Raw genomic sequence first — 13,028 nt, forward strand, 5'->3', positions numbered from 1 at the left:
AACTACTGTTTCATGAATCCTGAGGTTTCACTCGCCTGCTGTATAGTACAGAAGTACAGAAGTAGGCGGTTTCGGACGCAGTGAATAATGGATCCTCGAGCCATCGATCAGCACCCCCCTCGTGGACAGCGCCCGGTGACGTCACACCGAGAACAGGTACACCTGGAGTCTTACCTTATAGTGCTGAGAGACGCAGCCCAGCTCAAGAATTAAACTTTGACAGATGTTGTAATGAGTTCACTGAGGTGCTGTTAGTTTGTCATCATCAGTGCTCTTTACTAGAACAAAAACAAACGCAAGCATCAAGTCACAGAGAGCTGCGTTTAGCTCGTCCTGCGGTACTCTTTACTTCTCAGTCATCAGGATTTATTTCACGCAGGGAGTGTGCGCGTGTGACGCGCGTAGGAACCACTTGTTGATGGATTCTGTTTCCGGTCGGACTGTATCGTGGCGGGACCGGAAACATGGCGTTCAACTTCGGCGGCGCGGCCAACAGCGCGAGTGAGTTCAATTAAACTCTGTTAAACATTCAGTTTCATATAAAAAGCTGTAAAATATGTTAATACACATGAGTCAGTCAGAAGTAGATCAGCTGTGAGTGATCGCAGCAGCGGCTCTGGCGCGTATCTCTTCACTTGACTTGTGTTTGTTGTTGTTGTTGTTGTTAATGATGATGATGATGAAGAAGAAGTCAGGAGATTCTCATGTAAATCATCCTCATCCTCCTGGTTTGGCTTCGGTGCTGCAGCGGCAAACGGCGCCGGTCTCCGGTAAAACCGAACTCTCATCACTCGTGTTCATGACATCATTACTAGGGCTGGCTAAAGAGATCGAGTCCTCGATTTTAATTTTTAGGAAACGATTTCGATTCTTAAATCCCAAGGATTGATTAGTTTGGCCTGTTTTTAGTTAATGAACGGATCATTTATCGCGCCTCACATCCAGTAAATCGCAATTAGCTTTGTGCTTTGATGCTTTTGATATGAAACAAAGTCTCAGATTTCAAATTATGTCAATTTTCTTACAATATTCAAACAGTAAATTCTGTTGTGGCGCAGTTTAATGTGAGGGACAGATCACTGCGCCAGCGTGAACCGATCATCGCTTTAATAACAGTTTTAGCATGAAATAAACATGAATGAACATCCGAAGGTAAGTACAGAGTACCAAAATCAGTATTCTGTGTGATGTAAACACTCAGTCAGTGTTTCAGCTGCGCAAAGATGTCAGTATAACAGCTTGTAAACAATATGTAACTAACATCACATTTACCTCAGAAAAAACTGAACTCTACAGAGGAGCATTTTCATTATCATTTTTTAGTGTTCCTCAGCGTTAAGTTATGTTTGAATAAATCCGTTGCGTTTTTATGACAGCACTGGTCATTCACTCCTCACCTGTTCTGAGACTCCAACCGGCGACCTTTGTGTTATAAGTCCACTCTCTAAGCATTAGGCCACGCCCTAATCATCACGTCACATGCATGTGCTTATCAACAGTCACGCTTTCCCAGAATTCCTTCAGATGCTCAGCTTTATACTAAGATGGTTGTCACAGTTACAGGCACTCACCAGCGGTTGTCAAGGTTACAAGCTCACCAGCTGTTGTCACGGTTACAGGCGCACACCAGTTGTTGTCACGGTTACAGGCGCTCACCAGCTGTTGTCACGGTTACAGGCGCTCACCAGCTGTTGTCACGGTTACAGGTCTTTCTGGCACAGGCTTCGGAGCTGCGACCACGACATCTGCACCCACGGGCTTCGGCTTCGGGTCGGGCGGCACGGGTGAGTGTGTGTGTGTGTGTGTGTGTGTGTGTGTGTGTTTATGAGAGAGAGAGAGAGTGTGTGTGTGTGTGTATGAGAGAGAGAGAGTGTGTGTGTGTGTGTGTGTGAGAGAGAGAGAGAGAGAGAGAGAGTGTGTGTGTGTGTGGGTGTGTGGGTGGGTGGGTGAGTGAGTCTGCAGGTGTTTCTTACTCTCGCCCGTGTGTGTGTGTGAGAGAGAGAGTGTGTGTGTGTGTGTATATGAGAGAGAGAGTGTGTGTGTGTGAGTGTGTGTGTGTGTGTGGGTGTGGGTGTGGGTAGGTGGGTGAGTCTGCAGGTGTTTCTTACTCTCGCCCGTGAGTGTGTGTGTGTGAGTGAGTGAGTGTGTGTGCAGTGAGTCTCCAGTGTCTCTAACACACTGCAGGTGTTTCTAACTCTCGCCCGTGTGTGTGTGTGTGTGTGTGTGTCGTCAGGATTTGGCTCTCTGGCCCCCAGCGGTGGCCCCGCTGCGCCTGTTAGTTTTGGGGGCTTTGGTTTGGGCCCCGCGGCCCCTGTGCTCAGTTTTGGCAGTAGCCTCAGTGGAGCAGGTAGATGAGTGCGAGAGGTCAGAGGTCATGTCACTCATGATCAGCTCACATCACGCGCTCATTCGTGTGTGTGTTTAGCGTGTCAGTGACCTCTGGTCATGTGATCAAACCCACTCTGTCCATCACGCATGTTCAGCATGTCCATCTCTGTTCTGTGTCCACGTCTGTCTTGTATTCCTAAGAAAGTGTAATGTGCGCACATCCTAAAACTGCAGGTGCTCGATCATATGAAACACAAGCCAGCACACTGCCACTACTGCTCTCAAACATGTTAAAATCACAACGCTTCGACCCCAAGATCTTCGTCTGGCAAAACAAGTGGATCAGAAGAGTACAATTTATTATCAACGTGATATACCGTATTGTCCCGAATATAAGACGACCCCTTTTCCCAGATGTACATTTTGGAAAAAGGCTCTTTGAAAACCAAATCTTGTTTGTTTTTTCAACAATTTGAAAAATTATTTTCAAATTGCATATTTTTCCTATTTTAATTTTTGTTTTGAAAGTATGGTAAATACTGGTAAAATGTACCAACAATGACATTGAAAAATATACACTTTTTGATATACCATAAAAATAACAGGTAGCCCATCTGAATTATATAACATTTAGGCTATCCATCTCGTAGCAGCCTACCAACATTGTATTAACAGTAGACGTGAAATCTTATCGTAGTCTTCAAATCTGGGTACTGTCTTATGTTTTAAAATCACTTACAGAGGAAGTTTGTTCCCGTCAGACTAATGACAGTCACGATCATGCTGCTGTAAGTTTTCTTTTTCTTTTGTTTTCACTCGCGATCTTCTAACATTATTACAACACACACACATTACATATTTCATGGCACACTCGTTTTATGCGTGTTTGGCGCCACCTATTGTTGTGGGTGTATTACTGACATGTCAAAGTCTAGACCCCGAATATAAGACGACCGCGTTTTTTCATATGCATTTCCAAGAAAAAAACATCATCTTATATTCGGGTCAATACGGTAATTCAACACCTGATATAATCCATCAGCCTAACTGCATAGTATCACAGAAAAGGGTTCAAATCAAATTCCAAATTTAAACTTGATGCGATGCATACATTGGTTATTGTGCTCCGGTGTTTTTTTTTTTTCTTCTTTCTCTTCATTTTTGTTCATTGGTGATTAAATAATTAGGCTGATGGATTATATCAGGTGTTATAGATCACGTTGATGATGAATTGTACTCTTCTGATTCACTTGTTTTGCCAGATGAAGATCTTGGGGTCGAAGCGTTGTGATTTTAACACATGTTTGAGAGCAGTAGTGGCAGTGTGCTGATTTGTTTATTGTCCTGTATTCCTCTTGTTTGTGTGTTTGTGTGTGTGTGTGTGTGTGTGTGTGTGTGTGTGTGTGCGCTGCAGGTGCATTCGGGGGGTTCGGCTCCACCACCACCTCCGCCGCCGGCGGCACCGGCTTCAGCTTCTCCACGCCATCAAACGCAGGTACAGCTTTGATCCAGACAGTCCGGAGCGTGAGTGTGTGTGTGTGTGAGTGTGTGTCTGACAGGAAGTGCTGTCTGCAGGTGCGAGTCTCTTCGGAAACACTCAGAGTAAGGGCTTTGGTTTCTCGTCGGCTCTGGGCTCGAGTGGAGGTCTGGGCGGCGCTGGACTGGGCTTCGGAGGATTTGGTGGGATCCAGCCTGCTCAGAACCAGCCGGGTGAGTCTGAGTCCAACCTGCTCTCTCCTGAAACACACACTGATTTCCTCTTGGTTCGGTTCTGTGGTTTTGTGTAACACATTTCCCATTATGAATTATGAGAATAAAGGGAATAATAAATTCATTTTCAGTCAGACCAAAAACCACCTGATTCAGACGATCTCAGACCAGCTGTTCTGGTGCAGATCAAGTGTGATCGCAGTGTTTGTGTTTATAAAGGACTGAACGAATCAAACTAAGAGAGAAGACGCAGCGTGTTCAGCTACAGACGCTCAGAACGAGCCAGGTGTGTGTGTGTGTATACTGAGTGTGTGTGTTTGCAGGAGGCCTGTTTAACCAGCAGGCGTCTCAGTCCAGTCAGCTCTTTAACACGGCCAGCGCTCTCTCCGCTCCGTCGGTCCTCAGCGATGAGCGCGACTCCATTCTGGCCCGATGGAACCAGCTGCAGGCCTTCTGGGGCGTAGGGAAGGGTTACTTCAGCAGCAGCACACCCCCGGTGGAGTTCAGCCCCGAGAACCCCTTCTGCCGCTTCAAGGTCTGACCCTGAGCTCTCTCTCACACACACACACACACACTCCCTGAGCTCTCTAACACACACACACACACACTCCCTGAGCTCTCTAACACACACACACACACACACACCCTGAGCTCTCTAACACACACACACACACACACTCCTGAGCTCTCTAACACACACACACACACACACTCCTGAGCTCTCTAACACACACACACACACACACTCCTGAGCTCTCTCACACACACACACACACACACACTCCTGAGCTCTCTAACACACACACACACACACTCCCTGAGCTCTCTAACACACACACACACACTCCCTGAGCTCTCTAACACACACACACACACTCCCTGAGCTCTCTAACACACACACACACACACACACACACACACACACACACACTCCCTGAGCTCTCTAACACACACACACACACACACACACACACTCCTGAGCTCTCTAACACACACACTCTCTCCTGAGCTCTCTCACACACACACACACACACACACACACACACTCCTGAGCTCTCTACACACACACACACACACACACACTCCCTGAGCTCTCTAACACACACACACACACACACTCCTGAGCTCTCTAACACACACACACACACACACACTCCTGAGCTCTCTCACACACACACACACACACACTCCTGAGCTCTCTAACACACACACTCTCCCTGATCTCTCTCCTCTCACACACACACACACACACACTCCCTGAGCTCTCTAACACACACACACACACACACACACACACACACACACACACACACACTCCTGAGCTCTCTAACACACACACACACACACTCCCTGAGCTCTCTAACACACACACACACACACTCCTGAGCTCTCTAACACACACTCCCTGATCTCTCTCTCTCACACACACACACACACACACACACACACACACTCCTGAGCTCTCTCTCTCACACACACACACACACTCCTGAGCTCTAACACACACACACACACACACAGACACACTCCTGAGCTCTCTCACACACACACACACACACACACTCCTGAGCTCTCTCTCACACACACACACACTCCTGATCTCTCTCTCTCTCACACACACACACACTCCTGAGCTCTCTCACACACACACACACACACACACACACACACACACACACACACACTCCTGAGCTCTCTCACACACACACACACACACTCCTGAGCTCTCTCACACACACACACACACACACACCACACACACACACTCCTGAGCTCTCTCACACACACACACACACACACACACACACACCTCCTGAGCTCTCACACACACACACACACACACTCCTGAGCTCTCTCACACACACACACACACACACACACTCCTGAGCTCTCACACACACACACTCCTGAGCTCTCACACACACACACACACACACACACACACACACACACACTCTCCTGAGCTCTCACACACACACACACACGCACACTCCTGAGCTCTCTCACACACACACACACACGCACACACACACTGATTCACTCATTCTGAGTTTAAGCATGTCTTTAATGTGATATTGTGCACCAGCTTTCCTTCATCTATTGTCCTAATGTTTCTGACATTGCAGTTCGTTTGAATCATTTTTAATGGAGCTCAGCTGGTTCCTCAGATTTTCAGATTGTGTTGGAATGACAACTTCAGTTTTCCAGATATTTTTTATATATTGATGATTCCAAATGTGTGTTGTTGTGGTTCTGTGTCTCAGGCGGTGGGCTACAGCTGTGTTCCTGATGTGAAGGATGAGGATGGTTTAGTGGCTCTGGCTCTCAATAAGAAGGAAGCAGACGTTCGCTGTCAGCAGCAGCAGCTGGTCGAATCGATGCACAAGGTTCTGGGAGGAAACCCGACTCTGACGGTCAACGTGGAGGGAGTGCGAGCGCTGCCCGATGACCAGTGAGACCCATCTCTGCCTTTCTTCAAACTCTGATTTTAAATACAGTCATTAAACAAAACATCAATTCCTGATTCGTACGGCACCGAACGCTTTCTGCACAGAAAATTAAGTTATTCCAGGGAAACTTTCCCAAATCTTGTCTTTATTATTGGTCATAAACTATGAAGTGGTTTTGAGAGAGGCTTGTTTGCTGTGTCTCGTTTAAAAGGCAGTTGTTGTATGTGGCCAGCAAACGTGAACTCCAGAGAACGCAGCCTTCAGAACGCCGCCGCAATTAAGAGCTATTACAAACTTGATCATCATGAAATTATAGGCTGCAGACCGTGAGCCTCAAATGATTGTGACCCACAGATCACGGGGAACATGCTGAAACCTCACTGGACAGAGACTCAATGAGTTAATAACAGTAGAACATCTGTAATAAAATTCAACCGCAAGCGTGTGATTTAATTATAACTGTGAGCTTGAACTGTTTCTGTGTCCCGAGAGCCGCTGCTGTGTGTTACAACGGCTCCGGTCGTGGTCAGACGCGGCTGAGGTTTGGTCGGACTCTGAGCTGATATCCTCTTGTGTTTGTGCAGAACGGAGATGATCATTTATCTGGTGGAGCGCTCTCCTAACGGCATGTCGAAGCGAGTCCCGGCGTCCACGCTCTACAGCTACATGGAGCAGATGAACGTGAAGTCTGTGCTGCAGCAGCTGGGCGTCATCATGGCGGTCAGTCGCACCGCACTGACCCCGGCGCAGCTCAAGCAGCTGCTGCAGAACCCGCCCGCAGGTACGTGTGTGTTATTACAGGCTGACTGGAATTAAACCGCTGGTCTCGTCCGGCGAGGAGAACGGAACACTATTTCCCCGTCGGTTTCACACTGCAGGTGTAAGCGGAGCGTGAGCAGCGCATCATTGCACCACTTACGCTGAATTAAAGTCACAGTGCATTGTTCTTGATCAAAATTGACCCGATTAACATGAAAAATAACAAATTTCACCATAAAATCATGTAAGTGATGTGTTTCACAATCGACTTATGAAAAAATAAAATGCACGAAAACACATCACTTCCACAAGTTTTTGCCCAAACTTCAAAGGTCTTTTAAAATAATAAAACTAGAGGCATTTGTTAGCTTTAATATTACTTTTTCAATTCAATTATTCAATCCAATTACACTTTATTGTTGGAATTCTTTCAAAAATTTGTCTTGGATCTCACATCAATTCACATCGATAATTAATAAACAAACAATACAATAGATTTGTATTGTTTGTTTACAAACATCCCATCCCCCCCCATCCCATCGCTTTTAGGACACACTCAAAGAGGAAAACACCGTGGCAGGTGTCGATTTAAAAGTATGCACATTCCTACCTTATAGGCTATTTGTAAATGAAATTCATATCCAATCCTTCTTCTATCGTTTCAGGTTTATCCATAGTTACTCGAATGCTAGAAAACAGCTGATTTTCCAAGTAAAAACCGCCAAATAACGTTTACACGTAGTTACGTAATGATATGTAATATTCAGAGCGTGGGGAGATGGGGGATTTCCCCGGTCTACGTCTCTGCATCAACTGAATGATTCTTTTTTTTTTTTTTTTCCCATTTATTTTTTATTCCCAATGAATAGGAGTTAAAACTCCCACCCGGATGACAACAATAGACCATGCAAAATACAAAAATAAAAATAAAATAAAATAAATAATAATAATAATAATAATATATTTAAAATATTGCCAAGTAACGTTGCAAACAACGATAAAATCACAGAAGGACTTTAACTGTAAGCGACACAAGTATACGGAAAACAAAGGTATTGTTTCCTATTTTTTCCTGATGTTTGTTATTATTTTGTATACATTTTTATAAACTTTTTTAAATTTATTTACTACTTAGGCATGTTGACAATAACGCCATCAACATTGTCTATGACCAGATATGTTTTTAGTGGACTTTCAAAATTTGCTTTGCTTGAGAAAGCATGATAATATACAGTTATGATTTTTATTTATTTATTTATTTCATATGATTTCGTCGGGTAGTTTTGCATCAAACACAATGTAATTTTCGGCAATCGAGATCTGGCAGCAACAGCGCATTTTTCCACCTGAGCGAGCGCTTCGCGGACAGCTTACCCCACGCATGAAATCAGCCGCATACCAGCAGAACACTGAGAACGCTCTACAATCCTCACGAGTCACAGCCGCAGAGCGCAGGCGCCACAGCTGTGGAGAACCCGCTCACTGACGCAGATTTACAGAAAATTACCTTTTTTTTTTTTTTTTTAAATAAATAATTTTACATACTTATTCCCAACACTTTTTTAAGCTTTAAGTCACATCTCAAATGACAAGAGATCAACTTATAATCATGTTTATATTCATTAGCCCGTGAACTCATTCTCTCAGACGGCCTGGGTATGCGGCGCATTCGCAGCTTATATGGACGGAACGCCACTGCAGTAGACTATATACATAAACACACGGCTACAGTGCATTAGAATAGCAAGTCCTTTCTATTTTCCAGAGGCCTATTTGAACCCTCAATTCTGATTTATTAATTTTACAGACTGATACACAAAAGATTTACGTAACACAGCCAATTCAGTCTAGTATATGCAACTCTAAGCCTTCTGTTAGATTGCAAAAATGAATATTCTACACGTGTATATATTTTTTGTATGCACATCTTGAAAACTTGGCTCAAGTTTATCATATAAACTATCTATATGTAATATATGTTATTTGCATATGTGCGTGGGACAGAGGGGAGGGGGACACGGTCGCATCACAGAGTATGCTGGCCATATCATGCATCAAAGCACAGAGGAGAATGCTGAAAAATACGACGATATGAAGTGACGATACTCGTCTGTATTGCAGTACAAGCCGCGGTTCAGCTGCCAGCATGAAAGCACAATGGGCTTCTGCGCTGCTTGCGTGTGCGGTGTGAAACCGGTCAAAGCTGCTTTGACACGATCTGCATTGTAAATAATGGTGACTTGACTCGCTGAGGAGCGCCGCTGACGTGTGTTTGTGTGCAGGTGTGGATCCGATCATCTGGGAACAGGCCAAAGTGGACAATCCAGACCCAGAGAAGTGCGTCTTCATTAATGGTTCGTCAGACGCTCGTGTGATCTGAGCTCACCAGCGCTGTGATTCTCTGCTCAGGTTGATTCCGGTGCCCATGGTGGGCTTCAAAGAGCTGCTGCGCAGACTGAAGATCCAGGATCAGATGACCAAACAGCACCAGACCAGAGTGGATGTGAGTGAGACGCTCCGATCCGCTGCTCTCTCTGACGCTGCCGTCATGTGACCGGCTCTGACTCTGTGTTTCAGATCATCTCTAACGACATCAGCGAACTGCAGAGGAATCAGGCCACGACCGCCGCCAAGATCACACAGTACAAACGCAAGCTGATGGACCTCTCACACAGAGTGCTGCAGGTACACACACACACACACACACACACACACACACACACACACACACACACACAGAGACAGTGCTGCAGGTACACACACACACACACACACACACACACACACACACACACACACACACAGAGACAGTGCTGCAGGTACACACACACACACACACACAGAGACAGTGCTGCAGGTACACACACACACACACACACACACACAGAGACAGTGCTGCAGGTACACACACACACACACACACACACAGAGACAGTGCTGCAGGTACACACACACACACACACACACACAGAGACAGTGCTGCAGGTACACACACACACACACACACACACACACAGAGACAGTGCTGCAGGTACACACACACACACACACACAGAGACAGTGCTGCAGGTACACACACACACACACACACACACACACACACACACACACAGAGACAGTGCTGCAGGTACACACACACACACAGAGACAGTGCTGCAGGTACACACACACACACACACACACACACACACACACACACAGAGACAGTGCAGGTACACACACACACACACACACACAGAGACAGTGCTGCAGGTACACACACACACACACACACAGAGACAGTGCTGCAGGTACACACACACACACACACACACAGAGACAGTGCTGCAGGTACACACACACACACACACACACAGAGACAGTGCTGCAGGTACACACACACACACACACACACACACAGAGACAGTGCTGCAGGTACACACACACACACACACACACACACAGAGACAGTGCTGCAGGTACACACACACACACACACAGAGACAGGTACACACACACACACAGAGACAGTGCTGCAGGTACACACACACACACACACACACACACACACACACACACACAGAGACAGTGCTGCAGGTACACACACACACACACAGAGACAGTGCTGCAGGTACACACACACACACACACACACACACACACACACACACAGAGACAGTGCTGCAGGTACACACACACACACACACAGAGACAGTGCTGGTACACACACACACACACACACACACACACACAGAGACAGTGCTGCAGGTACACACACACACACACACACACACACACAGTGCTGCAGGTACACACACACACACACACACACACACACACAGACAGTGCTGCAGGTACACACACACACACACACACACACACACACAGAGACAGTGCTGGTACACACACACACACACACACACACAGAGACAGTGCTGCAGGTACACACACACACACACACAGAGACAGTGCTGCAGGTACACACACACACACACAGAGACAGTGCTGCAGGTACACACACACACACACACACACACAGAGACAGTGCTGCAGGTACACACACACACACACACACACACACACACACACACAGAGAGACAGTGCTGCAGGTACACACACACACACACACACACACACACAGAGACAGTGCTGCAGGTAACACGCAGAGTCCTGTCTGTTCTGTCCTGTTCCAGGTGTTGATTAAACAGGAAGTTCAGAGGAAGAGCGGTTACGCCATTCAGCTGGACGAGGAACACCTGAGGGTTCAGCTGGAAACCATCCAATCAGAGCTCAACGCACCGACACAGTTCAAGGTGTGACCATCAGCTGGAACACACCCGCTATCTCAATGTGTGTGTGTATAATGTTTGTTTAAAGTGTGTGTGTATAATGTGTGTGTTTCAGGGGCGACTGAATGAGCTCATGTCTCAGATTCGGATGCAGAATCATTTTGGAGCCGTTCGTTCAGAAGAGCGTTACCGTGTTGATGCTGACCTGCTGAGAGAAATCAGACAGGCAAGAACCAGAACCTGCTCTGTGTGTGTGTGTGTGTGTGTGCGTAAGAGTGTGTGCATGTTTTTGTGATGCATGAGGACACAAATGTGTATAATAACATGGGTATTACAAGGAGAAGGGGACTTATGAGGACTTTCTCAGTGTGCCCATATTTCAAAACGCTTATAAATCACACAGAGTGAGTTTTTTTGAGAAAGTAAAAATGCACTGATGTAAAAAGTCTCCTGTAAGGGGTAGGTTTAGGTGTAGGACAATAGAATATACGGTTTGTACAGTATAAAAACCATTACGCCTATGGAGAGTCCCCACTTTACACAAAAACAAACGTGTGTGTGTGTGTGTGTGTGTGTGTGTGTGTGTGTGTGTAAGAGTTGAGTGTGTGTGTGTGTTTGCTGTAGTTTGTGTTCAGAATTGTCTCCAGAAAAACCTAGTCACCAATCTCACAACTAGACCGATAACTACCCGAGTAAAGAACGGCTTTCTTTTAGGCTTTAGTCTGTATCCGAGTGTCTTTAATGTGATGCAGTCGTCTGTGTCATGAAGAGTCGAGTCGTTCAACAACTGATCATGTGTGTACCTGAACAACGGTAGATCATGCTAGCCACACCAAGGTCACGGGTCTGTCTGATTCCCAGGGATCAAACCTCTCAGATTTTGAGGCGGATCCAGCTGATGAACGTGTGTTTGACTCCTACAGCGCCATATCGAGCGTTACGGCCGTATGAACTCTGTGGTTGAAAATAAAGCCACTGATAAACACAGAGAATAAAACTGCTCTGTTACGGTTTGTCTTTAACTGAAGTATGTGTTTTGTGTTCAGCATCTGAAGCACCAGCAGGAGGGTTTGAGTCACCTGATCAGCGTCATTAAAGACGATCTGGACGACATCAAGACGATAGAAGACGAGCTTCACGACAGCGTTCACGGGCGCAGCAGCAAGCTCAGCTGACGCAGGTCAGATCACTTCTCGTTCTGAACAGGAGTTCGGAGAACGGATCCCTTTCCAACATCTGAACATGAGAAATAAATGAGCCAGGAACAGCGGATGGTGACACCGATCTCTTTGTGTTGGAGCGGCACTTTTATTTTTACTTGCGCGTGTGAATGTGTGCCTTTGATCAGCTGGTATGTTTTACTGTGTCTATGATTGATTAATAAAGGTTCACTGTATGAATTTCATGGGTTTGATTTAATGAGTGTTCATGAGTTAAAGCACTTAAAATGCCATTGTCTTTACTAGAGTAAAACCCAAGCAAACAGTAGCTATGTTTCCATCCACCTATTTTT

The 13,028-nt window shown here is 46.0% G+C and overlaps 1 protein-coding gene across 3 annotated transcripts; it reads left to right on the plus strand.

Annotated features, from left to right (window-relative positions):
* The first annotated feature begins 20 nt into the window (after positions 1-20).
* nup54 (nucleoporin 54) lies at positions 21-12,920 on the plus strand. Of its 3 annotated transcripts, XM_058757688.1 has the most exons (15): positions 21-156; positions 380-501; positions 1,707-1,784; positions 2,234-2,347; positions 3,743-3,823; positions 3,904-4,038; positions 4,362-4,573; positions 6,303-6,490; positions 7,073-7,269; positions 9,530-9,584; positions 9,657-9,750; positions 9,825-9,932; positions 11,420-11,539; positions 11,631-11,741; positions 12,562-12,920. In XM_058757688.1, exons 2-15 carry the CDS (start codon positions 465-467, stop codon positions 12,688-12,690), a joined length of 1,659 nt encoding a protein of 552 aa, XP_058613671.1. In that variant the 5' UTR covers positions 21-156; positions 380-464; the 3' UTR covers positions 12,691-12,920. The 3 variants fall into 3 exon arrangements, with proteins under 3 accessions (XP_058613671.1, XP_058613672.1, XP_058613673.1); XM_058757689.1 differs by lacking the exons at positions 21-156; positions 2,234-2,347 and having other exon boundaries at positions 324-501; XM_058757690.1 differs by lacking the exons at positions 21-156; positions 1,707-1,784; positions 2,234-2,347 and having other exon boundaries at positions 324-501.
* The last annotated feature ends 108 nt before the right edge of the window (positions 12,921-13,028 follow it).

Source organism: Onychostoma macrolepis, chromosome 21, assembly GCF_012432095.1.
Source record: "Onychostoma macrolepis isolate SWU-2019 chromosome 21, ASM1243209v1, whole genome shotgun sequence".
NCBI lineage: Eukaryota > Metazoa > Chordata > Actinopteri > Cypriniformes > Cyprinidae > Onychostoma > Onychostoma macrolepis.

What these genes read in the sequence shown, in the direction of transcription:
- nup54 (XM_058757688.1), top strand. Translation starts at nt 465, where the DNA reads ATGGCGTTCAACTTCGGCGGCGCGGCCAACAGCGCGA. An exon ending in CTTCGGGTCGGGCGGCACGG is followed by an intron (nt 1,785 to 2,233) that starts GTGAGTGTGTGT and finishes GTGTGTCGTCAG; the next exon opens with GATTTGGCTCTCTGGCCCCC. An exon ending in TGCTGAGAGAAATCAGACAG is followed by an intron (nt 11,742 to 12,561) that starts GCAAGAACCAGA and finishes TTTTGTGTTCAG; the next exon opens with CATCTGAAGCACCAGCAGGA.